The sequence below is a fragment of the Eptatretus burgeri genome, unplaced genomic scaffold (assembly GCF_056783735.1).
Source record: "Eptatretus burgeri isolate ZD-2024b unplaced genomic scaffold, Ebu_testis_v1 Ebu_testis_scaffold_803, whole genome shotgun sequence".
NCBI lineage: Eukaryota > Metazoa > Chordata > Myxini > Myxiniformes > Myxinidae > Eptatretus > Eptatretus burgeri.
The window spans coordinates 882-27000 of record NW_028222752.1 but is presented as its reverse complement, the minus strand read 5'-3'; the positions used below and the strand labels follow the sequence as shown (position 1 = coordinate 27000).

General features: G+C 44.6%; 1 protein-coding gene across 2 annotated transcripts; it reads right to left on the bottom strand.

The window, feature by feature from the left end:
- Positions 1–2031: 2031 nt before the first annotated feature.
- LOC147007068 (vacuolar protein sorting-associated protein 52 homolog) lies at positions 2032–21377 on the bottom strand. Of its 2 annotated transcripts, none has more exons than XM_085867579.1 (10): positions 21198–21377; positions 16563–16663; positions 16130–16262; positions 15960–16017; positions 13581–13711; positions 13283–13438; positions 12712–12830; positions 12403–12526; positions 10752–10847; positions 2032–2918 (listed from the first exon to the last, which is right to left on the bottom strand). In XM_085867579.1, exons 1-10 carry the CDS (start codon positions 21309–21311, stop codon positions 2670–2672), a joined length of 1281 nt encoding a protein of 426 aa, XP_085723705.1. In that variant the 5' UTR covers positions 21312–21377; the 3' UTR covers positions 2032–2669. The 2 variants fall into 2 exon arrangements, with proteins under 2 accessions (XP_085723705.1, XP_085723706.1); XM_085867580.1 differs by lacking the exon at positions 2032–2918 and adding an exon at positions 10104–10148 and having other exon boundaries at positions 21198–21375.
- Between the last annotated feature and the right edge of the window lie 4742 nt (positions 21378–26119).

Sequence of the window (26119 nt, the reverse complement as noted above, 5' to 3'; positions counted from 1 at the left end):
CAAAAAGGTAGCACAAAGAGCAGAGGCAGCAAGACCATAAAGGAGGTGGTCGAAGAGAGAGAGACAGAGACAGAGACAGAGACACACAGACTTTTGAATCTTTTTATTACAAAACAATATAATGTATATATATATATATATATATATATATATATATATATATATATATATATATATATATATATATATATATATATATATATATATATATATATATATATATATATATATATATATATATATATATATATATATATATATATATATATATATATATATGTGTGTGCCAGTCAGTAAAAACATACTATTTAGTAGCAGTACATTAATACTTACAACAATACAATGTAAACAATAAATACTCAAAACTCAATAATACATTCCAAATCGATCAAAAAAAACAAAACTACAGGGATATCAATAAATTGTTCTCATGAACTTTGCAAATCCCCTCATGACACCAAGACTTCTTAAAGTCATCAACACTCTTTTCACTTTTCGAAAAACAAAATTCAAGTTTCAGTCTTGCTGTTATTAAAGCATTGAAAAAAAACATAACATTGCACATCACAATCAGCTTTCCTTTCAATTTCTCCTTCCTCGATAAATAAATCGCCATTTTTGCTGTGGCTACTAAAAACAAAAATAATGAGTTTACTTGTTCTTTCCACCCGAAAATAAACAATCTTTGTGAGAAGGTAATTTGTATCTTTTTTGCCATGTGGTTCAGCCATTGAACTAATGGCACAAGCTTTGTACAGTCAACATATGCATGGAACAAATCCTCTGTACAAATACAGAAAGAGCAGCACCCGGATATGGGAGAAAAATTATTAAACAACTTATTCGAAGGAATAACCCAATGTGCTAGTCGTCACTGTAAATCTCCAGTCCTTTTAGCAACCAGCTTACTATAGAATGAGTTCCATATAGGCTCAGATTGGAGTCCTTCCGGCATTAGTCTTTTCCATCTGGCCACTCCATTCAATGGAGAGTCCTCAAGTAGGACTCGAGTTGACAGTCTATATTGGTCCTTACTGCTATATTTATGAAAAAAAATATTCCTAAGTTATTGGGGGGTAAATTTCTGTGACTCTGTTGTACAATTAACCCAGGAAACCCGAAGTCATTTGTTGTCACAAACCTTTCTTGAGTCCATTTTAGTTCAAGTTGAGAACTTTTTTTTCACAATTTCTCTTAGGATTTTGCTGATCGTCCTATTTGACCATATTCTTGTCATATCTGCTATCTCTGGCACTGTTTTCCACCCCATTTCGGAATCATGGTGGAGGTGTACTATTTTGATTATGCCTGCTGCAATAAAGTGTTGATAAAGGTCACTGCTTCTAGGAATTGCAGGAAACAATGGGTTTGTAAAATAGGGGTTCTTCCACAAACATGTTTGTAGCATAAGTTCCCTGCTGGCGACTTACCGAAAGGCTCTGCCAAGCATTCAAAAGACTCTGATAAAATGTTGAAAGATGAGATATATCGACATGCTGGAGTTTGATCAAGAAGAGTTCAAGGCTGTAACCGATCCCACTTGCTTGCTGCAAGATGTGACGGGCCAGAAGTCGGCTAAGCAGCTGTTCCTCATGCATCAACATCTGAGTGGAGCACAGCCCAAAAGCCATTATGCGGCTTTTCATGTCGACAAGTCCTTGGCCACCTTCAGCCAAATGACGGCATATAACATTTGGCTGTAACCAGTGAAAATCACTCCAGAAAAAAATCAACCAGTAGCCTTTAAACAGCCTTCAGTAGCACTTCCGGTGGTTGGAGGCAGATAAACTTATGCCACAAAGATGAGGCAACCAGATTATTTACAATTAGAACCCTAGCTCTGTAGGAAAGGCAGGGTAAGGCTCTCTTTCATAGTCCTAATCTTTTTTAACATGTTCAACCATCCCATCCCAATTTTGAAGGACATAGAGTGGGGATCCCAAGAACACGACGAAATATTTGACTCCCTCTTCCACCCATTTTAACTTTGAAGGCAAATGCACCCGTGGTACTAACCGTGTCCCCAGCAGATTGTTTTTAAGACTGGAAACCCATAAGGCTTTACTCTTGTTCCAGTTACAGTTCAACGAAGATGCCAAGCAAAAGAGATTTAAACACTTAACAAATGCAGAGATATCATTGTCATTCTTAATGACCACAGCGACATCATCTGCATAAGCTGATACAACTATCGAAGGAATCCCTGTGGATACAGTTACTCCTGAATATAATTAGAAGTGGTTCTATAACCAAGGAGAATAATCCAGAAATGGGGCACCCTTGCCTCACCCCTCTCTGTACTTGTATAGGAGAGACGAGCTCATTATTAATTTTAAAAATACTAAATATGTTGCTGTACAGTAAGGATACATAGGCTCTAAAATTGGTACCAAGACCACATGCTTCCAACACATAATGCAAAAACACATGATCAACACTATTAAATGCCTTTTCTAAGTCAAGGAATATTATCCCAAATTATTTTTCCATGGAATCACACACCAACAAATCTCTGATCAAAAAAATATTATCATAAATTGATCTGTTCGGGATACAGTAGTTCTGATCAGAGTGGACAAGATCACCAATTAACGTCTTCAAGCGACTGGCCAACACTTTTGACAATATTTTGTAGTCCGTACATAATACTGAGACCGGTTACAAGTTCTTCAACTGCGTAAGTCTCCAGTCTTTGGGAGAAGAGACACCACCGCTCTTCTAAAACTTAGAGGCAGTTCTCCATTTACCAAAGATGATTCCAGGACATTCAATAACTCAGGGCCCAAAAGGTCCCAAAAAGCCAAGAACAACTCTGCCGATAAGCCGTCAATTCCAGGCGCTTTCCCCGAGTTCAATCCAGCAAGGGCCTGCGTTATCTCAGGCAATGTGATTGGTGAGTCCAAGCTTAGGCGCTGGGGCTCAGTGATGGAAGGAAAGTGAGAAGTTAAAAGTTCCATAGTTTGTTCACAAACAGTATGTTTTGCATAAATTTTTGAAAAATAATCTATAATGCACAACCGTACATCACTGGAGTTAACAACAATGTTTCCTCTTGAGTCAAGCAAAGAAAAAACGGTCTTTTGTGATTTGTTGACAAAATCCATTTGGAAAAAGGATTTGCTGGGAGTATCTAAAACCTTGATGTTGTTTATCCTTCATCTGATTAACATCCCTGCTGCTTTCTCTTGTGTCAGTTGTCACAATTGGGTCCTCTTTTCAACTAATATCCTTTGGTCTCTCCTGTTTCCATATCTGGCCACTTTACTCTCTAACTGTATGATATCAGCTTCAAACAGAGCCATCGTTGTATTTTTAACATTGGTAACATTTGAAACAAAATGCTGACAAAACACTCTAATCTGTGCTTTTATGTTGTCCCACCATAACTCTAATGAAGAAAAAGAGGCTTTTGTTGAGAGTTGGATAGCCCAAAAGGTATGGAAGCCTTTTTTAAACAAAGTATCTTCAAGAAGATTGGTGTTGAATTTCCAGTACGTACTTTTATGTGAGGGTTGAGGGAAAAAGAGGCCCATGGTAACTAGATGATGATCGGAAAATAAGGATGGAAAGTGAACCGGAGAGAAAACAGCAGTCCTGATATGCGAGTTTATGTACCACCGGTCAAGTCTAGCAAAGGATGCTCTCTCGTTAGCCCAACGTCCCCACGTATATTGAGATTCGTTGGGGTGACATAGCCTCCATGCATCTAACAAACCTATTGCCAAAAAAAAAATTAGACAAATCGGCAGAGGATTTGGGATGATGTTCTGCTGTATTTCTGTCTAAAACAGGTTCGAAGGTACAATTAAAATCACCCCCCATGCAAATACAATCATTGAGATCAATTGAGCGAAAGTGTCTGATTAAAGACAAAAAGAAGGCTCTTCGTTCTACACTCTCACTGGGCACATCCACATTGAATAGTGTGAAATGGAAATTATTGATGACCAGTTCTCGAGAGATGAACCGGCCTTTGATAACCTTTTGGAAGTGGCATGATTCAGGTACTAGCCCAGGTCTGAATAAAAAGGCCACACCAGAAGAAGAAGACAAATTACTAAAAGAGCACTGTCCCTTAAAGAGGCGACACCAATCATACTCCACATCTTCAGTTATGTGCGTTTCCTCGAGTAAAAGTACATCTATATTTTTACGATCAAACAAACTTTTCACTTGAACCTGGCGGTTGACTTGCACCTCCGCCGTTCATATTTAAGGTTCCAAAAATGATCTTTTTCATGGTTTATCCAAAGGATTTAGCGGTTGCTGAGAAATTTCAGTCCCCGCTTTTGTAACAACCTTTCGAAGATGATGAAACTGTGACTTTGTTAACTTGAATTCCGCAGGCTTCCTAATGATGTCTTTTTCAGCTTGAACAAATGAAATTAAATCAGGAAAGTGATCTTTAATGATCACATTTCGGTGTCGATATGTTTCATTCAGAAAGGCAAGAATGAGTTGTGGGGCAATGTATGACTGATACGATGAAGATTGAGACAACTCAGTCACCTCAGCTTCATTTGATTCTGAAAAATCAGACCCATCCCCACCTCGGTCATATAAATCAGTCTGAGTAGTCACTATTTCAGGTCCTGGCAACTCTGAAGATTTGCCAGAATGTTCCTCAACTTTACTCTGGTACTCAGTACGTTCAACCGGAGCAGTAACCTCGGTTTCTTGCTCTTGAGAGCTGGTATTCACTGGCTCAGTTGAATAACCAGGATAATGAGTGGGACTTTGTATCAATGAAGGGGAAGTAAGGACTGAAACATCTCCATTCTGCTCGGTCTCAGCAGGAAGTGCTGGTGACGACTTGCTTATGAGCTTTCCATCAACATCAGCCTCACCACCTGCTTTACTCGTCAAATTTCCAGTGTTGCACAGTTATCCTTGAAAATCATTTTCTTCATTAATCAATCCAAATCATTCTCCCAAGTATCAATACAGCTTGGAGAACCCTGCGTAACACATTGAAGTGCATCCTCAACTACACATTCTTCAATCAAAACTACCTTTTTTATGGTAGTGTTGGAACGACAAATATCGGATGCTCTTCGTTTCTTTGTCACGGCAACGGGATCCTCCTCCATCTCCACACTACATGCAGCCACAGCCAAACCATTTGGGTTGTCAGGAGGGATTTCATTATCTCCTAAAGCTGATGTGTTGTCTTCTATTAGGATTAGGAACTGGAGTAAAACCCTGAGTCTTCTTGTGCGAGTAAGGCCTAAGTCACATTTGCCACGGCGGCCGTGGGGTCTCCAAAATCTACGGCCACTAGCAATTATACGGCGGCCACAGTATTTCCACGGTCACACAATATAGCAGTCATATATGTTTTTATTTTTCGGGGAGCCGCATGGTGTATTTACAAATTGTGGAGACCGAAAACGTGGGGGTGCCATATGGTCTTTGATTTGATGTCGCACGGTGACCTTAGGGCATTCCTGCGGTGGCCATAGAATTTTCAAGGCAGACGCAAGGTGCCCGCAAGGTGACCGCAGGGGGGCCCTAAGCCGAACGTGTGGCCAGATGGACGGTAACGAAAGGGTTAATTTTTTTTTACCAGTTCTTTTGTTTCGGCTTGTTGAATTGCTACGGCGAATGTAAAAATGGAAAAAGTTATAACTCCACGTTATAATTGCACGGCCACCTTACGACCTGTAAAATATAGCCAAACGGCCTAAGGCCACCCTGAGGCCACCGCAGAATTTCTGCGGCCGCCGCATGTTTCTGTCAATTCAGAGGGCTTACGGCCGCCATATCCTCACCGTAGAGCAAATGTGACTTAGGCCTAAACAACAGGAAGCGTCTGGGTATTAGGAGTTACTCTATTCTCTACTTTTGGAACCGGGATAATATCTTTTTCACAGTCATTGTGAACTGTTGTTATGACCTGCTTCACCACACTTTACACAAGAAACTTTTGGACAAAACCTTTTCACATGTCCAAACACTCCACAGTTAAAACATGTTAATGAGGCTGAAGACATATACATTTGGTACTCATAATTGTTCAAAGTAACTTGAACTGTGCAACGCACGAGGCCGCCACGTGCTTGCTTGCGGGAGTGAAACCCGGTCCGGAAACGCCAGCGGTAAATGTTGCCGATCCCGCGGACGGACAAAGTTTAGGCAGGTAGACGGATTTGGACCGGACGGGTTCTCCACGCGGGCGTGTGTGTTGAGCTCCAACGGGCAGAGCACATGTGTGGAACCCCTCGAGACGTGGGGCTTGTGGTTTTTTTATGCGCCGGGTGACGCCATGGCTGCGTGTATGGTTGGAATCCGGCAGGAGGGTGAATCCCTGCCGGATGGTACCATCCAAGAGGGACGAGGGACGCGAACAGCTGCCATGACGTCATGCTAAAGGTGCGCGGCTGTGAATTGCCGTGCTGGTGTGCAGGTTGTGAGTTGCTGCGCTGGTGCTGCATGATGGGAAATTTTTTTTTAGAAAGCCTCGCTTTCGGGTGAACAGGATTTCTGGGCAAGGGGTGGAAGACCCCCTTCCTGGGTACAGGATACCACTAGTTCGGAGGAAGGGTTAGCTTAGTTAGACCGGCTCCATGGGGCAGGGGTAAGTCCTCATGGGGCCCGTGGAATGGATTAGTTCGAGGGATTGTAGTCAGATTGAGGTTGGAAAAATGATTTTTGATTTTGAGGACAGTGACAAATTGTGAATGTGTAGTGGGGACGTAGCTTAGCTACGTAGGTTAAATGGAACGTGCTGTATTTTAAGGGACGACATGGGAGCACGATTTAGTTAGGGGATGTAGTAAGCAGAAGGATGGCAGAGTTCAGCTGTGTGTGTGTTGAAGAGTTGGTGAGTTGTGTGGAGACATGTTGAGTGAGTGAGGCCAGCGGGTCTGTGTGTATGGAGCGAATGTGGAATGCATGGTGCAATGAGGGATTGGGGCGAGGAGTGACTACCGCCCAAGGGACCCGTCAGTGTAGAGTGAGTTAGCTGGGTTAGTTAAATTGACAAAATGGAGGTCGTTTTGCTGTTGGTGGGAGTGTAGGCTCGAAACCCGTTTGGAGGGGTGCAGGAGCCCTGTTGACGGGCTGGGAGCGTGGCTGCGAAAGGTGAGTATCGCTGAGTGGGTACCCCAGGCACTGGGCTAGTCGGCCGTGGTAGGGCTGGGATAGCGTAGTGGGCACTCTCTCTCTCACTCTCTCACTCTCTCTCTTTTCACACCGTCGTTTGTCCAAAAGGTCCAAGGCTCATCTGGATCAAGGGCTCCGCAGGGATCAACAGGCCGGCAGGAACAGGCTCACAGGATCAAAAGGCTCGGCAGGAACAACAACAACCCCCCTCTTCGCAGATCCACCCCTTTTTATAGCGCGGGACTCCGCCCCGTTCTTTGCTCCACCCCCCTTCGAGGCGCTTCAAGAAAGGTCTCGAAGAGGGGCGTTCCTCCTCTCTGGCCGCGTCACACCGCGCATCCACCAATCGGGCGCCAGCTGCCCCACCCCGCTTCTTTGCTCCACGCCCCTCTGAGGCGCTTCAAGAAAGGTCTCGAAGAGGGGCGTTCCTCCTCTCTGGCTGCGTCACACCGCGCATCCACCAATCGGGCGCCAGCTGCCCCACCCCGCTTCGGTCACACTCCTCGGAGAAACAAGCGGGAAAAATCCACGCGCCATCATTGTGCCTTCTTCTTTCCCTCCTTGTGTTCGACGGTTTCCAACGTGGAAACCGTCGTAGTGTGGATCGTGGAGGATGGCTTTCCTCAGCGGGGGTAGTGGCGAAGATGGTGGTGGTTGTTGTGAGGGTAATTGTAGCGCGGTTGGCGTTGTGGCGAAGTTGGTGGTGGTTGTTGTTTACAGGGAGGTTTGTCGTTTAAAATAATAATAGAAAAAGAAAAACGGCTATCTCAAAGGATCGCAGCCCGAATGAATCACATAAATTCCCTCTTGACAACGGATTTGGGCAAACTACACATGTACTTAAGAGATATCTCACCTACGAGACCTGAATGGTGGTTTGCGAATTTCCACAGCCGTAACACTACCCCCTCCCCTTTTTACAGACTCGTCCCGAGTCGTAAAATTTTCGTGTGCCATCACGTGTAGTTCTCCCCTAGTACGTTTTACCTTAGGATCCCTGAGTGCGACATTCAAGGTATTCGTGTCCCCAAAATAAATAACCTGAGGGCTGAGTAACTAACTAAACAAACCCACTCACTCAAACGACTTAAATAAAATTGCCGGCGCTAGACAGACATGCCGGTGGCGCACTCATATTTACAGTACATCTTAACTTACAAATTTTACACTAAACCATGGCCCAGGATCAATGGACTCTGCAGGAAAAAGAAGAAGTCAACAGTCAACGGTGAACCGGCGCACGTGCCGCCACTGCAGGCCCGTGTTGTAGCTGCCAACAGGACAGTCCTTGCGGCTTGCCGACGATCCTGGCGCACATGGCAATGAACATGGGGGGGCAAAGCAAAATTGAGCGGGGCTGGTGAACAGGGGCAGTGGGCATGGCATGGCAAAGGCAGCAGGCAAACAAAGCCTGCAGAACCAGGCCGTTGCAGGCAAACACAGCCGGCAGACGAACTGGCCGGCACAGGCCTTGAAGCACAGCAGCTGCAGACGATCCAGCCGGTCCAGGCCTCGCAGCAAAACGACAGCTGCCGAGGAAGTTGGCCGGCACAGGCCTTGAAGCAACACAACCAGCAGATGAAGCTGGCCAGCCTTTGCCTTTCAGTGGAGGTTGGTGGAGCGAGTGCGGTGGTGCTGCCCACTCAGAAGGCGGGCTCGGACCTACCCTACGGTCTCCCTCCCAACCTATCGCCTTTGCCTGTCACTGTCTATACCCACTCCCTTAATTTGTAAAAACCAATTTAGCCCCAATTAACTTTTTTCTCTCTTCCCCACTATAAATCGTCCCCTAACCCCCTTTACTGTCCTTGTTCGGCTAACCTATCGTCTACTAGCCTACTCCCAACCCCTACGTTCCCTTCCCGGAGGGGAATGAGGGAGAGCTAGAGTCATGCGTCGAGGTCCAATTCAAGCCTTAGGATGGCCTCCCCAGACTTCAGCGATCTATAACACAAAGTGGGTCCAGCGGCCCACAACGAGAGCGAAGGGATGGATGGTGCGGAGGGGGTACATTTCCTAATCTACCCTAACCATTAACCTTTAAACTACCCCGGGGCTTTCAAAAAACACCTCTCGTTTAAGCTATCGGTTCTAACAACCCAGATTCCCGTCGCCCGTGTTGGTGTCCTCACAATTTCGGGCCTCGCCCCCCAATTTTCTTCCCGTGCCCTCACACGGTTTCATGGCTGGGACGTGTGGCTCCCTTGGCAGGCACGACTCTCTGCCGATTCTCCAGCTATGACACCCCTGGGCACTACACTGCCTCCGAGCCTACCAGCTCCCTAAACACCGGGGAGTGCCCTCCCTGGCGACTCCCCTGAAAATCTCACGTGGCAGGCTGGCTTCCCGGGCCCCTTTCCGAGGGTCACCTGTGCTCACAACACTGCCCATGCGGCTAACGGCGCCCCGGCCCCCGCATCATGCGGGCGCACCTGTGCCCACTACGCTATCCCAGCCCCCCCATGGGGGGCAATTGGCACAGTTGTGGTGGGGTTAAACCCCGACCCATGACTAGCTCCCGGCGTTGTTCCGAGAGGGTCACGACAGAATTGTCCGTCCGGTGGGCGACGTGGTCGCGATTCGAGTGACACGGCCGTCAGCACGCCGGCGGGAACAAATTCGCAACAATATATTGCATGGCATTTCAAAAATGTATTGGGCCTGACATGATCTCGTGGATCAGGCATTGCGTAGCGGAGGTATACGCTCTACCGAGTGCCCTTCTGGTTCATTAAGAAACTAACACTAAACATATTCAGTCATCAAAATCTCTTCAAAGCAAGGCTAACTATCCAATCCAATCCATTGGGACCATACTCTGTACAGAGCGTTGGTGCTGCCAATGCAGTCTCCTTGGCTATGGAGCACAATTGCTGGATGGGTCACCACCCCAACACAGGATATTCGAATGGCTCGATCATCCCAGCAAGCTGATACTCATTTTGCTGACCTCGGAAGGATGACAGGTTGAGTCAACTCCACCTGGTAATTCAACGGCTGAGTGGGATTTGAACTCAGGACCCTCGGATCCCATGCCCGCCACCCTAAACATGAAGCCAACACCAGACACAAGGCTAATTGGTGCAATGTAAAAGGTAGTGCACCTTGATGATGTTGGGCTTTGTCACCCCACTTGGACCGAACGTGGAAAATAAGGAACAGTATGCGACCCGGTGGCCATGAGTGCTGCAATGCACGTGTACACGGTGTACGTCATAACCAAACTGTGCATGCCCACGACGGAAAACAAACCCAAACCCTATTTCAATTAAAGGTTTCTTCAATTAATATTTTTTGACCATTGTCAACAAGTCATTAAGCTCAAGTCGCAAGTTGAATTTGAAATCCATTTGTACAAGTCTTGAGTCAATTCACAATATGTTGCGACTCGGGTCACCAACTTTACGTAGCACTGAAACATCGTACCAGAATCATGAAAATTCGCATCCAGTGGCGAGAAGAACTTATGTACAGAATGTGCTTTGTCTCATTTGAATATCTTTACCTGTTTTGGAGAATGCAAATAGGAGGCATGACTTTTCAACATGACCTCGTGTATTGGGATGGGATATGAGAAGCAAAAGGGGTGTCAATGGCAGGAATTATAAAAACTGAAAAAAAAAGTAAATTAGAGCAACAATCAATACCTGCAACTGTCCGAGCAGGTTGTGGACTCGGTCCTTCGGGAAAGTCTGGTTGATGCTTACAATTGCAGATGAGAACTCCGCATACCTCCTTGTAATCTGCACAAAAATACCTCGTAAATACAAAATTTTACTGCACTCACCACAGCAAGCCTGTGGGAATATGCAATGTATTATAATAGACGACAACTGTGTTGCAGTGGCCCAAATATATATATATATATATATATATATATATATATATATATATATATATATATACATACATATATATATATATACATACATATACCATTGATCCCTCCCATGCTCCTCGAGCCAAAGTAGCTGCATAACGCAACCCAAGAAGACTTACACAAGGTAAGTGCTAAACGCTGTTTCGAACCCTTCCCAGAGTTCCTCAACAACGATAAAGACGTTCACACACAGCGCGCGCGCACACACACACACACACACACACACACACACACACACACACACACACACACACACACACACACACACACACACACACACACATACACACACACACACACACACACACACACACACACACACGACAATCCCAATGCTATACACTCCCCTTAGCTACCGGACCGGTTTCATCACTTATTGGCGAATCATCACCGACAGCGTAGACAGGTGAGAGATGTGGTCGGTCTTTCTTTATTTACATATTGAATACTTTTGACGTTTGCACGTGGTACATGATTGAGAGCCTCAGTGGTATGCATTGCTGTCTACGCTATCGCTGATGATTCACCAATAAGTGATGAAACCGGTCTGGTAGCTGAGGGGAGTTCCTCGCATTGGGATTGTCGTGTGTGTGCTATGTGTGAACGTCTTTATCATTGTTGAGGAACTCTGGGAAGGGTTCGAAACAGCGCTTCACTTACCTTGTGCAAGTTTTCGTGGGTTGCTTTATGCAGCTACTTTGGCTGGAGTAACATGGGAGGGGTTAATTATATATATATATATATATATATATATATATATATATATATATATATATATATATATATATATATATATATATAAATAATCCTAGCCACCTGGGCGTATTCGATTAGGTGAGAACCGATTGGCTTTTCCCTCCATTCACAGGTGAAAGATGTGGGTGGGTCTTGTGTGTAATATATATATATATATATATATATATATATATATATATATATATATATATATATATATATATATATATATATAATTACACGAAGAAAGTTCAACAGTGGATCCCATTTCAAAACACATCTGTTTCTACTCAAAGTAATGCCAATTGTCACTCCTGGGCTGACATCATGGAGGAATGGTTGATAGAACATAATTTTGACCTAAACACCTTCCTTGGTTATCATTGTGTGATGGGGCGTTCATGATGATTCTGTCATTCAGACAAAGGGCTAGGCCAATTCAGACCATCCAGGCTGTCACACTATTAAGGCCCTGCTTGTTTTTTTTGTTTTTTGTTTGTTTTGTCCAGATGACAGGGTGTATCTCGACAAATTATTGTTGATCATAAATGTAACATATCTGCCATTACAAAATACTTTCCTGATCTGCCACAACAAAAACTCGACATTTCTACCTCTTCATTGCACGACCAACGGTGTGCACAACAAGCGAGTGCATCAGTTTCAGTGTTCTTGTAACGTACGTAGTGTGGGTGTGTGTCGATGGAGCCCAGTTTTTGTGGCTCTGTGGTATGGATGCTCTCTATGTTTAGTTGCAGTATGTATGCAAATCGTGGCCAGAGGAGCTGCAGCAAATGATCCCAGTATCTGCATTGAGAAAATGTGGAGGAACATTTAGGTGCTGGACACAATGACATGCAAACAAAAATCAAGAGACAAATCTGAAAAAAAATACCATTTTGGAGGACAATGCAGAGCATAGAAAGTTGTAAATGCAAGAGCACCTGGATGGTTGTTGAATGCTAGCAGCGCAAGCTTGCTGACCTATGTACCTGTCCAGTGCTGGCACACTTCGCCGAGCCATGATGGTCTGGAAGCGCAGGATGATGTGAATGCAGAGGAAGATGGCAATGCTATCATAACAACCAGCCACATAAGTCTCCATATGCTTCTGTACAGAACCAAAAACAAAAACAGAACCACTGGACCTGCAGCTTATCTGGGCCATGGCCTAATATTGTAACCCAAATTTGATAGCAAACTGACTGGTGAATCTGGAGAATAAGATTTTTGAAGAAATTTACTAAGTCAGCCATTTTGACCTACTTAAAGTCACGTGACCTGCACAAGCCCTGTTACCTACCAGTCAGGAGCAGAACATTGCTGCCAAATTTCAGCTAGATTAGCTCAGCGGTTTGGTCGGAGAAGTCGAAATAGGAGACGCACGGACAGAGCGCAATCACAAAACCTTTTCTGCTATTTCAATTCCAGATAAGCTAAAAAACATATTTACCACAGTCAACGATGTCGTGTAAAGTAATGACGAAAGCACTACTTGTTTAGTTAAGCATCTTTTCAAAAGGAAGGAAGGATAGGATAATGAAGATATGAAGAGAAGCTCACAATAAACATGTTAAGAGATCTGCCCAGCACCGAGTTGAAAAGATCCAAAGCAGGGTTCCCAGAGACCATGAAGAAATCACACAGAAAGAGGAACTCTCGGCAGCAGTTATCCACCAGGGCATAGTGCTGGCTCCGGAAGAGGCTCTCGAAAGAGTGCTGAAAAAAATATTACAAATGACAGCAGTCAATAGTTTTAATACATCCCAATCAAAGCAATGGCCATGTTGTGCACAACAGGAACACACAATTATACAATCTGCTACATATGACGTTTTGAGGAGGAAGCCCTGGAACCCACCTTTGTGTCACTCTTTTGGGCAGCATGAGGCACGATGATCGGCGCCTCAAGATCAGCAGTGATGACTGCACCACGGTTCCCTAGAGTGAAAATTGTGTTCCGGTTCTTGAGCGATGGCATTGAGAAGAAGCGTATGGCAATTAAGGCCAACTCTCACTGGCGGCAAATTGTGAATCTCCACTTTTACTACATTTCCCCTCCTACAGGGTGGGGACTTGTATTGTTTTTCCTATTCTCTTCCATGATAGCAATGTCACCTAAGAAGGTTCTTTCTTTCCTTCTCTTTCGAACAATTATAATCGATCACCATTCCTTCAATTCTGAGCCAATCCTCTTCAAATTTCACATGGAGGTATACAACCTAGGCCCAACAGCACTCAGACCCCAAACAAGCATGGAGGTACTGTGATCCAATACACCCAGGCCCCAAATTTGGCAGGGAGGTACTATCATGTAATACCCCAACCACTTTTTATTCCTATAATTTATGCCCCCATTACAATTTGAGAGATCAAAGGTGAAACTCGACAAAACACATTTTACCTTGCAGGTCATTCCCTTGTATTTGAGTCAATAGAGGGGAATTGTGAAAAAAAAAGTGGTTTCAAACCTCCCATACACGGAATAAGAGAAATATTTTCGATCAAATTCGTTTTCAAGATTAGGCAGAGGTCAAATGTAAAAATCTATTACAAAATTAAGGTTTTTGGTTTGCCATGCAGCTGTATTTCAACCAATCGAGACAACAAGAGGCAAAATTAGATTTTACGACAGCCCCGACAGACTAAAGCAGGAAAGCATTGGTAGGATGTCTTCCTTTTGATTTTACAACGGTCAAAGTGAATGGAAAAGAAGAAGGGGGGGGAGGGGGGGAGTTAATTGCATTCACTTGTATATATCCACATTTGTAGTTATACTTAGCTTATCTGCAATTTACATTCCACATAAGGTATTATCATTGTGCACTGTCCGTCCATCCGTCCCCTCTGGCCAAACCGCTGGGCCGATCGGCCTGAAATTTGGCAGCAACGTTCCTCTCATGCCTGGCAACAGGAACCACAAAGCCCGTTCCGGTCACATGACTTGAAATAGGTCAAAATGGCCGACTTAGTCAATTTGGGTGAAAATCTTCTTCAGACACACTTGTCAGAATGCTACCAAATTTGGGTTACAACATTAAGACAGGATCCTGATGTTAAATTGTGGAGGCCATGCTGATCACATGACAGGAAATGTGTCAAAATGGCGGTCACGCAAATTCCTTCCAAAATCTTCTTCTCGAGACCCACCAGTCAGAATGCTACCACATCTGGGTTGCAACATTAGGCTCGGGTAGGGATGTTAATTATATTGCGCAAGTCACGCAAATCACCTGACCGGAAGTGTCAAAATGGCCGACTTGGTCAACTTTGGGGAAAATGACATTAATTCCTTTAAAAATCTCCTTTTCCACACCCACCAGACAGAATGCTACCAAATCTGGGTTACAACATTAGGCCAGGGCCCAGATCAGCTACAGGTCCAGTGATCCCTTTTTTTTTAAATTCCAAATCTATTCTGGTCTTGCAACATCAGATCTTTCAATAATCCATTCCACTCCAACTCAGATTGGTCAAATATGCTCATCATCCAACCCACTTCCTTATTTGTCTGTGCAACCCCAGGTTGACAAATCACCTGCATTCGTTCATCCCCAATTAATCTGGTCTATGGAACCATTCTTTCACCAATTTATGTCAAATCCTGTTTACCTCTGAGATTTATCATTCCTCTGTCAGTCCTTCCATTTGGTGTTAAACACGTGGTGGCACCTTGTTCTCTGAAGGATGCTCCCTCCTTTCCTTCACTCATTTCAAGTGGCACCACGGCCATCTCTGCTCGCGAGAAGGCCGAATGCCAAAGTCCCCAACCCCTCACTTGCTGTACGCATCCTACCCAGTTGCACACAACTCTTTCTAAACTCCGTCTTTTTCACCCGAAAAGGTAGAGAAAGTTCATTCAACCCTAGACTCTAACTCTGCTACTGGACTGGATGGCATCACCTCACGTGGCCTAAAATCTTGCTCTGCTGCTCTTGCACATCCCCTCTCATTTGCTTGACAATCTGCCAACATCACTGCATTACATAAACAAGGTACAAAGACCGATCCCCTTAATGACAGATGTATCAGCTTACGTCCAATCATCATCAACATGTGATCATCCACTTTGTCAAATGAAATTAACCTCAACAATGTTCTTGTAGAGTCAGAGAAGAAAAATGTAAAAGTAGATATTCTTATTTTTCATTTTGCTTTTGACCATGAAATGCAAGAACAACAACAAATCATTAGTAATTTCAAAAATTTGCTCATTTCACATGAAAAACACAAAGGATATCTTTTTTAGCTGTATCTTCCACTCCCATCAAATCATCCTTGTTTGCAACGTCTTCAAACTGCAACAGACAGAGGCAGAATATTTTCACTTTTTTTTTTTTACTTTGTAAGCTGCAAGGTGCTCGCAAGCACTCACACTGGCAGGCATTAGCTCACAAGAACCACAACCACCTGAAGTTTCATGAGGCGGATGGTGTAGGACTTAAAGTAGCTACAATAAATTTTGCTCATCGTTTCCACGTACTCGTCTCGAACCTCCTTGGCCACTTGCCTCTCGTTCGTCAGTAGGAACTCAAAGAAAAACCTTTGTGTGTGATGGAAACGTAAACACATGAAAATGTATCTCGTTTGTGAAAACAGTTCAATGGAAAACATATCAGGGAACATCAAATCTAGAATTACTGGCAATAAACATCATCACTCAGTCATTTTCATCCCTGCCCACCTTCAAACAAAAACAAGTTTACATCAAGAACGGAATTAATTTCCATTTAGGACAGCATGCGCTGGGTATGCATGCGTGCATGAATTAATAAATAAACAAACAACGACATTGAAACTTGTGAATAACTGAACATGAGGGAGAGTAACCCTGGTATCCAACCTGAACTTGAGCAAGGTATTTTGTGCAACCTGGTAGTTTGTCATTGGCTTCCGAAAAGAATAGATCTTTTGTAGCACGAACTCTCGAATCTTTGATATCGCCTGTTCGGAACACAGGAGGTGGTGAGCAAGACTGACAATTTGTTCACAAAGCGGTGAAGGATACAAGGTGATGGAGATAAAATATTTCCATTTTCAGAGATCAACAGGTAAGATTGATCAACGTCCTGCAGTTAAAAATGTTCAATTTCATTTCCTAATATTTGTATTTAGCACTATTGCAAATTCATATCAATGCACTACTTTGTCAATTATGGATTCCCCTATTAATTATAACATCAATGACACCGAAACAACTTCCACAATGCACTGTTGCTCTGTGGTACCACCAGGTGGGGGAGGAAGGGAGGGGAGGGTGTGAGGGTGGTGGCTGACTTGAGGAAAAGCTTTCCTTGGTCGATGACCATTGGGTTTTTCATTGTCAAGCACATACACATCAACATACATTTAACAATTTTCAAGTTATACAGTGTTTGTACAAACTAATGGATCCTTCCATAAAGATCCTCACAATGAGCGAAACACTCTCACAGGCTTGGCAGGTCTCAGAAAGGCATGTTATTGCCAATCAATAATAAAAAGTAGTTATTTTTTAATCTGCGATACATGGCTGTGGAGAGCATCATTTGCTGGGGGTGCAGCTGTGTCGCCGATACAGTGCCTCCTGTAGCTTAGAGCAGGAATTTGGCCATGGTGCTGGCAATAGCTCGCCTACGCTTCATGAAGGACACCGTGGGATATTTAACCTCCAACACCTAATATAAAGTGAGGAATGATATGGGAAAGAGGTGTACAACAGGTTGGAAGAAGATACAACAGGGAAGAGTATGGTTTATGAGCTGCCTCGTGACAGGGATGAGGATAGTAATGACATGAAAGGGGGGGGTGAGGGGTGAAGGCAGTGATAAAGGATGGGAGCAGGAGGCTTGTGACAGATTGGGGGGGCAGTATTAAAGGTGTGGGAAGAATATTTTGGAAGCTGTTGCACCAGGGGGAGAAAGCAACGGCAGGCTGGAGCTATCGTGTTATGTAGAGGGGAAAGAGGAGTTGCAAGTGCATATGGCATTGAAGAGGAGGAAGAAGGGAAGAGTGCCATGCATTGATGAGGCGTGTACAGAGAAGATAATCACAGTGGGAGAAGTTGGAGTCAGGTGGACAAAGAGGCTGTTGAATGTATGTCTGATAGAGGGTTCAGTTCCGGTGGCGTGGAGGACAGGGTTAATTGTGCCGATATGGAAGGGGATGGTCGATGTTCAAGATCCGTTGAAGTACAGGGGCATTACGCTCCTAAGTCATGTCATGAAGGTGCTGGAGAAGATTCTGGTGGGAGGATAAGGAAGAGCGTGGAGATGGAGATCGGAGAAGAGCAGCAGGGGTTTAGAAAAGGTAGGGGGATGATGGATGGGGTGTTCATGCTGAGACAGCTGGTGGAGAAGAGATTGGAGGTGCAAGGTGAAATGGCATTGGGATTTGTAGACCTAGAGAAGGCCTACAACACTGTCCTGAGAAAAATGGTGATGGTGACACTGAGATGGATAGGAGTGCCAGAAGGGATGTACAAGAGAATGAAGGGAAGAGTTTTGGTTGGTCCTGGTATGTCTGAGGAGTTCAGCGTGAACATCAGTTTGAGACGGGGAAGTGCTCTCAGCCCGCTAATTTTTATCATGGTGGTGGAGCTGGTAAGCAGGAACGTAAACATGAGGTGTATTCTGGGGAGGATGTGGATGATCTGGCAGTTGTGGTGGAGAGTAGGCGGTAGATGCAAGAGGTACTGGGGGAGTGGAAGGAGGCATATGAGAAACATGGGCTGAAGATGAGTATGGAGAAGACCAAGACGATGTGGGTCAGGTAGCAGAAAAAAATAAATGAACATCAGGTTAGAAGGGAAGGAGATCAGACAGGGAATTAGGTTTGAGTATCTGGGAGGAAGAGTGACCGGGGATGCAAGTCCGAGGTAGCGGTGCGGATGAGGATTCAGGTGGGTGGGGATGCGTGGAGGGAGTAAGACAGACAAAGATTTCAAAGAAATTGAAAAGGAAGGTTCTGATGTTGTGTGTAATGCCGGCCTACCTTTACGGTCTGGAAACTGTGGCACCGACAGAGAGACAACAACAGAGGCCACGTTTGTGAGAACAACTGGGTCAGGAGGATTGCAAGAGTGAAGAGGGTGGATAGGAGGATGGATTAACTGAAGGAGAAGATTGGTGTGCAGATGAGCTTGACAGGGAGATTGGTGAAATGCCGGCTGAGGTCGGTTGGGCACATGGTGTGGATGGGGAAAGAGAGAATGGCTAAGAGAGTGGATGGGTTGAGGGAGCAAGGCAGGAGGAAAAAAAAAGAGGTAAACCACAGTTGAGATGGGAATATTGTGTGAGGAGGGACATCAGCGAGGTGGGAGTGGTTGGAGAGTGGAGAGAGTTGGCTGAGGACAGAAGTAAGTGGAGGAGTATCATGGCTGAGGCAGGGCAGAAGCTTGGTGCCATTGGACCTCACCCCTTATAAAGGGAAGTGGAGGAGGAGAAACTAATGCTGGTAGGCAGGATGCCCATTTTAGCTTCTATCCAAGGGACAGCACACACAATGCTGCCTCGACCTAAGAAACACCACGATGACAGCTTATAGCTGGATGGAGATTTGAACAAAGGCGAGACAGCTCAGAGGTGAGTGTGCACACCTCTTGGCATTCCTGCCAGCCCAAATAAAAGGTTGATAAAAGTATGTGCAGTGAAGTGGGAAATTAAATGGGGCTGACATTTTGAGCTTAGCTCTTCATCAGAGCAAAAGGGGGAAATATTTGTTGGGGGAAAGGTTTACTGTCATGGCCAAAAATATTGGCACCCTCGCACTTTTTTCAAATAACTCACAATTTTCTCGAAAACCAAGTTGAAATTGACAAAAGTATTTGATCTCCACAATTCTATATTTCACTGTTTATATTACAGAACCTTTGTTTTTGATTCAGAGCTTCATAAATCCTTTTAATTCAGAAAATAAAAATAAATGGCATTGAGAAAAAAATTGACACCCTGGACTTAATATTTGGTATCACAACCTTTGGACAAAATAACTGCAGTCAAGCACTTCCTATAGCCATGAATGAGCTTCCTACACCTCCACTGGTAGTTTGTCCCACTCTTCTTGTACAAACTGCTCCAGTTCTCCAAGATTTGAAGGGTGCCTTCTCTCAACTGCTGTTTTCAGATCTCCCCACAGGTGTTCAATGTGGTTTAGATCTGGACTCATTGTTGGCCACTTCAAAACAGTCCAGCCTTTTGTCTTGAACCACTCCTGGGTGCTTTTTGAAGTGTGTTTAGGGTCATTGTCCTGCTGCAAGACCCATGATCTTCGACGGAGACCCAGCTTTCTGACACTAGTTTGAACATTATGCTCCAAAAATGCCTCCTTGGTAATCTCCTGATTTCATGTAAAGGCACCCAGTGTCAGAGGCAGTACAGCAACCCTAAAACATCACTGAACCTCCTCCATGTTTGACTGTGGGGAAGGTGTTATTTTCTTTGAAAGCTTCATTTTATTTTCTGTAAACAAAGAGATGATGTGCTTTCCTAAAAAAGCTCTAGTTTGGTCTCATCTGTCCACTGAACATTCTCGCAGAAGTATTTTGGTTTGTTCAGGTGCGTTTTATCAAACGCCAGTCAGGCTTTCTTATGTCTCTCTCAACAGTGGGGTCCTCCTGGGTCTCCTACCATAGAACCCTCTTTCATTGTGTTGGCGACGGATGGTGTGAGTTGAAACCATCATACCTTGTGTCTGAAGGTCAGCTTGAATCTGTTTGGCAGTTGATGGAGGTGCTTTCTCCACCATTCGAACAATCCTTCACTGCAATCTTCGATCAAGTCTTCTCTTGCGGCCACGCCCAGGGAGGTTGGCTACAGTGCCATGGGCCTAAAACTTGCTGATAACATTGCGTATGGTGGACGCAGGAACATCAAGGTCTCTGGAGATGGACTTGTCGACATGAAATTGCCCATGCTTGGCTGCAATCTTGTGTCTGATTTCCTCAGACAATTCTCTGGTTTTCTTCCTTTTCTCCTTGCTCATTGTGATACACACACTGACACAAAACACCAGAATGACTCCTTTTCTCCATTCAAACTGGTTGAACAAGTGATTTTTATATTGCAGGCACCTGCAACTCACCACAGGTGAGTTCAATTCCAAAGTAAAGGAGAATCACCTGCTTGAAATTTAATTATTTCTAACAACTTCTAAAAGGTGCCAATAATATTGTTTGGGTCATTTTAGGATTTCTGTGTGGAATAAGCTAAGATTTAGGAAAAAAAAATTCAGCTTTTTTGTTGTTTCGCGGCACTACAAACCAAAGAAATACATATGCAGATACCAAAATATTTTTTAATTTCAACAATTTTCTGGAAGAAATGGTGCATCATTTGAAAAAAAGTGTAAGGTTGCCAATATTTTTGGCCACAACTGTGTATCATGTTGCACATGGGTCAAAGATCAAAAGGAGTCATGCCATTGATAAAATATTACAACAGAAGGAATTGGCATGAGGCTTCAAACAGATTAGCATTCTGTTGTTATGATGTTGTCAAACCTTGAGCTTCAGCTTCAGTAGGACATCTTGAACATCACGGCAGGCCAGTGTGTCACGGAACGCCTGCTCCTTGGCAAAATTTATCTTGTTATTTAGCTCCTGAAGCTGTTCCATAAAAGTTTGTGCAGTCACTGGTACATCCAAAATGACACTGATGGAAAAAGAATGAGGTAAACCAGGAAAATGAAATTAAACATAGAAATAAAGAAAACATTGCATGAATAACAGGACATGATAGAAACAAAAATAAATGACAAAGGGAAAGGAAAAATGAATAAAGCAAAAGGGCAATTCCATGGTAACTTATGTTACATTTTAAGCCATTTCAGACGATTCATTTTGCTCACATTTTCAGTATGTTACACCTGTCTGCACACAGGCCAGGCTTACCAGACCATATGGTGGCTGCATTAGAATTCCCAAAGATGGGCATGTGGCAGGGGTGCAAGTCATGGTAACTTACATTATGAAAAGAAGACGCATCAAAAAAAAAACACTTCTTTGTTTGAAAAGTTTCAAGTGGACAATAGTACAAACTTTCGAATGACACGGTGAACTACCAACATCCAAATGTTATCAAAGGTAATACCAAGAATCAAAGTGGATTGAGGACAGGGAGGCAGGGCTAAAGAAAGATGGTAACTTACATTACAGTAACTGACATTACGATTTGTCCATCAACATAAAATGTACAACAACTTTGTTGGCTTGCCTTAGTTTTGGACTTTTCACATTGTTTCTTGACTTGTACCTGTTTGGAGTGAATTTGGGTAGAACTATTGCCAAACATTACATCATGGACTGAGTCATATCCTCTGCTGTGTGACTCCAACCCATGTTTCTGTCCCTGAACAAAGTCTTCCATTTGTATACGTGAAATCAAAGGATTTGCAAATACTATATCATTAAATTTAATGAATACAAACCATGTGAATACTTCCTGAACAAACTGTTGTTATTTAACAACTGGCAAAACTGTACACTACGACATATGACCATCCTGATCAATCAATCTCCAAGTACGCGAAACATGTCAAGACTGCAAAGTTGTTGCATTTGTCAAATGCATTGAACTCAACAGGGCATTGCTTGAATGCAGTAAAGATAACTAATAAAACAACATGAAAGACACACTTGTGACTGATATGTCAGAAAGTTCTCGAAATAACTCCAGAATTTTGTTGCAAACTCAAAATGCCCATGATTGTTTAGGTTTCTGGCATTGCCAGCTGTTAGTTTCTGCCATTGTGTCCCTAGGATAAAAGATTTAGTCACTTTGGTTGGGACACTTCCAGTTCACTCCTGCTGGTTCCATCACTGACACCTTGAAATCATTCTGGATGCCAATTTCAGTCACTACCCCCGGATACATTTCCCCTTCGTACTCAACCACATACCAGTAGCCTGTATAAATTGTCATGTTTGGTGGCTCATCAGCTGCGTGTTTACAAGTGCCCTTCATGTCCTTGGTCAGAAAGCTTGACAAGGTAGTAGCATTATCCTCAGGGAAAACCTCAAAGTGATGCATGTGCACAACATTTTGGACATGTGGAACCTACTCAAACATGTTAGTTTGTTCCGATTTGCAATGTCGTTGGGTGATAATTCTGTAACTTCAACATTCCAACTGCAGCTTTCACAAAACTTTGCGCATTTTGGACAGTGTGCTTTCTCGCAAACACTTGCGACCAGACATGCCTCTCCACTGCGCCACCAATTCCATTGACAGGGCCATTTCCATGGGATGTGGCAAAGAAATTCCACGTTTCTCCTGCAGTCAAGGAATACATGCTGCCACATAACGTTTTTTTGAACTGTGACCATGGTCTGTCAGACCATATGGAAACATATTTGACAGTTGGTGGAAGGTTTTCCAGTTGCTTGTCCATGTGGTTTTCCAGCGATTACTGTCTCCTTTGAGTGAGTCAGATTGTCTGAGGCCAGAGCACTAAAATACCACTGCCCTGCCAGCAGGCAATAGTAAATAAACTAACTTGCTTCTGTTGCCAATAAAAACTTTGGATTGCATCTTGTGCAGCTCAGATATAGTTTTACAAAAAGGATACCTGCATCAATAACTCACCTTTATTGAACTTTACTTGGATGGAAGCAGATTTAAATTGGACAGGTTGTTTCAGATTTTTTTTCTGACAAATCAAAAATGGCTGCTTTTCAGGACGTACAAATGAATTATGGGTAAATTTACTACTCTGCCATCTATTGATCAAGATAAGAATTACAACTTCAGACACAATGCTCAAATTACCTTCGCATTCAGAGCTTTCAAATGGTCACGCACGCACACCATTTTTCCCTGCTAAAGCAGGGGTTAGCCTTGTGGGCCCCATGACAATCATGGTTCCCTTTTTGAGGCAATGTTTTTATGGCCAGATGCCCTTCCTGATGCCAACCCTTTGAGAATCGCCTCTTACAATATGCAGGGATACGGTAAACCTATTCTAACCAGGTCATACACCAGTACTCATTTTGCCAACCTCAAAAGGATGACAGGCTGAGTCAACCCCACCTGGTGTAAATTCAGCACCCAACAGGGCGAAAACTCAGGACCCTAGGATCCCAAGCCAGCCACCCTCACCACAAAGCCAACACCAGGCTTATCAAATGGTAAGTTACGTTACATGCATAAACACTGTCGCATGGTAACTTATGTTACAGATATTAGAGACTTCCGCCTATGTTATGGTGGGACTACCATCTTACTTACTGCCATTTTTATAGTAGTAATGGGCATGAGAGGCTTATATTTTGATGGGACCCATTTCAGTAGAAAGATATTGGATGGAAAAATATATTGTTACGGTTGTGGAAATTCGCAAACCACCATTCAGGTCCCGTAGGTGAGATATCTCTGTAAGTAGGTGTAGTCAGCCCCAAACCCGTTGTTTAGAGGGAATAAATGTGATACATTCGGGATGCTACGCTTTGAGATAGTTGTTTTTCTGTTTTATCTTTATTTTGAACCAACCACGTCTCAACCGCCATCACACAACAACCACCAACCACAACGCCGCTTCAAACAACAACAACGCCAACAGCCACGATCTTTACCTTCACAACTCGCTCCCGCAAACATCGCATCACCGCCATTCCAAACGGCACCATGGCCATAAACCACCACCATAAACCCTCCACCACCTTCACATCTCTCCTTCTGCGGCCATTCCCGCACCACTTGTGAGCACCGAGCGTCAGGCTGTCTTGGGCTCGTACGGGACGCGCGCCGAGCCGCGAGTGCGAAATGCGGCCTTTCCGAGGAGAATTCGGATCAGGAATGCTACACGCCCACTTCTGATCCGTCCAATCAGCAAGCGAGGGGCGGTTTGGCCCCGCCTCCAGGCACGTCGGTGTAGAATCGATATATGCAAATCAGGGGAGGTTCACGCCCCTTTTTCTCCATCCAATGAGCGAGCGTGGCTCCACCCCCGAGCTCGTTCTGATTCAGAAATTTGCATATGGGTTCTTCTGCCGGCCTATAAAGCGCCGAGCGCGGGGCGAATAGAGAGAGAGTCAGTTTTTTTGGTTGGAGAGCAGAGTGTGGCAGCGGCAGAGTGTGGCAGTGGCAGTGTTTTGGGTCGAATCTGTCTCAGTCGAGTCAGTTTTGAGTAGAGTCGGTTTGGGTCGAGTCGGTTTCGGTAGAGTCGGTTTGAGCAGAGTCGGCCTTGGAAGAGCGGAGAGTGTTTTGGGCAGAGTCGGGTTGGAGCGCGGAGTGGAGTCGGGAGGCGAGGGCGTACAGGTGGTTTGCAGCAGTCGGCTGAGGAGAATTGGGGAAGAGACCGAGGAGCTCGGGTCCGAGGCAAGGAAGACGGCAGTCGGCGACGAGGTCGCGGTGGAATCACTCGTCACGGGACCCAAGCAAGCCAGCTATCCTCTTTCCCCAGAGCATCAACAATTCCCCCCTTTTTTTCCCCCGCGCTGAGATAGTGCGAAAAGGGGGCCCCGTTCCCACCCCACTCCAAGCAGTGCCAACGAAACCCGCGAAGGAGCACGAAGTCGGGGCACCGCCGCGCTACCACATTTGCGGCTCATCACAAAGACACGGGTAGGATCCACCCGGTCTCGCAGACCTGACCGCTCTATCAGGTCCCGCGCAAATATTGGTCCACAGGCCCCGTCTGCCCCCTTGTCTTTGAGGGTGGCCCTTTTCTTTTGTTTCTGTGTCAACGTGTGTGTGTGTGGCGCCAGTCTGGTGAAGTAAAATTGTGTAAGTGTTGCCGTGTGTACGCGTAGTCGGTTGTAGATCTGCATTGTTGTGTTTCTTTTGTTGCAATTGCTTTATGTGCACAATTGTTTTAATTGTATATGTGTGCTTTCCGTGTGCCGTGGAATAAATGTGCATAATGTTGAACTGTTTTCCCGTTTCGCTTCGTCTTTCTTTAATTGAATCTCCATCTTGCTTCACGTAAAGGGTTGGTAGTGGGCTTAATACGCCCGATAATTAATCGGAACCGTCGAGGCCGACGATAACACCGCTCGGTTATCCCGATAGTACGGAACAGATCGCTTAAGTGGCCCATGTCCGGGGTCGACCTGCGGCGAGGTGCGATCGTCCAGTCTACCCTCCGCGTGGGTACTTAGGTAGGTCGAGTTTGGCGAACAACCCTATCCCACGCGGGGGGCCGATTGGCTCGATCGTGGTGAGGCTGAAAGGCCCACCCGTGACTAGCTCCCGGCATTGGTCTGAGAGGGTCACGACAGAATTGTCCGTCCGGTGGGCGACGTGCCGCGATTTGAGTTACGTGGCCGTTCGCACGCCGGCGGGCGCGAATTCGCAACACTGGAGTCAGGAGTGGGATAACAAACTCACCTGTCTCCAGCTAAATTCACGGGAATCGGTCCAGGGGTGAGAGGAGCGACCCCCGATTCCCTCCAAATTACGAGCGATTTAAATTAACCCCTTACGA

What these genes read in the sequence shown, in the direction of transcription:
- LOC147007068 (XM_085867579.1), bottom strand. Translation starts at nt 21,311, where the DNA reads ATGGAACAGCTTCAGGAGCTAAATAACAAGATAAATTTTGCCAAGGAG. An exon ending in TACTGAAGCTGAAGCTCAAG is followed by an intron (nt 16,664 to 21,197) that starts GTTTGACAACAT and finishes TGTTCCGAACAG; the next exon opens with GCGATATCAAAGATTCGAGA. An exon ending in TCCGCCTCATGAAACTTCAG is followed by an intron (nt 16,018 to 16,129) that starts GTGGTTGTGGTT and finishes TGTCTGTTGCAG; the next exon opens with TTTGAAGACGTTGCAAACAA.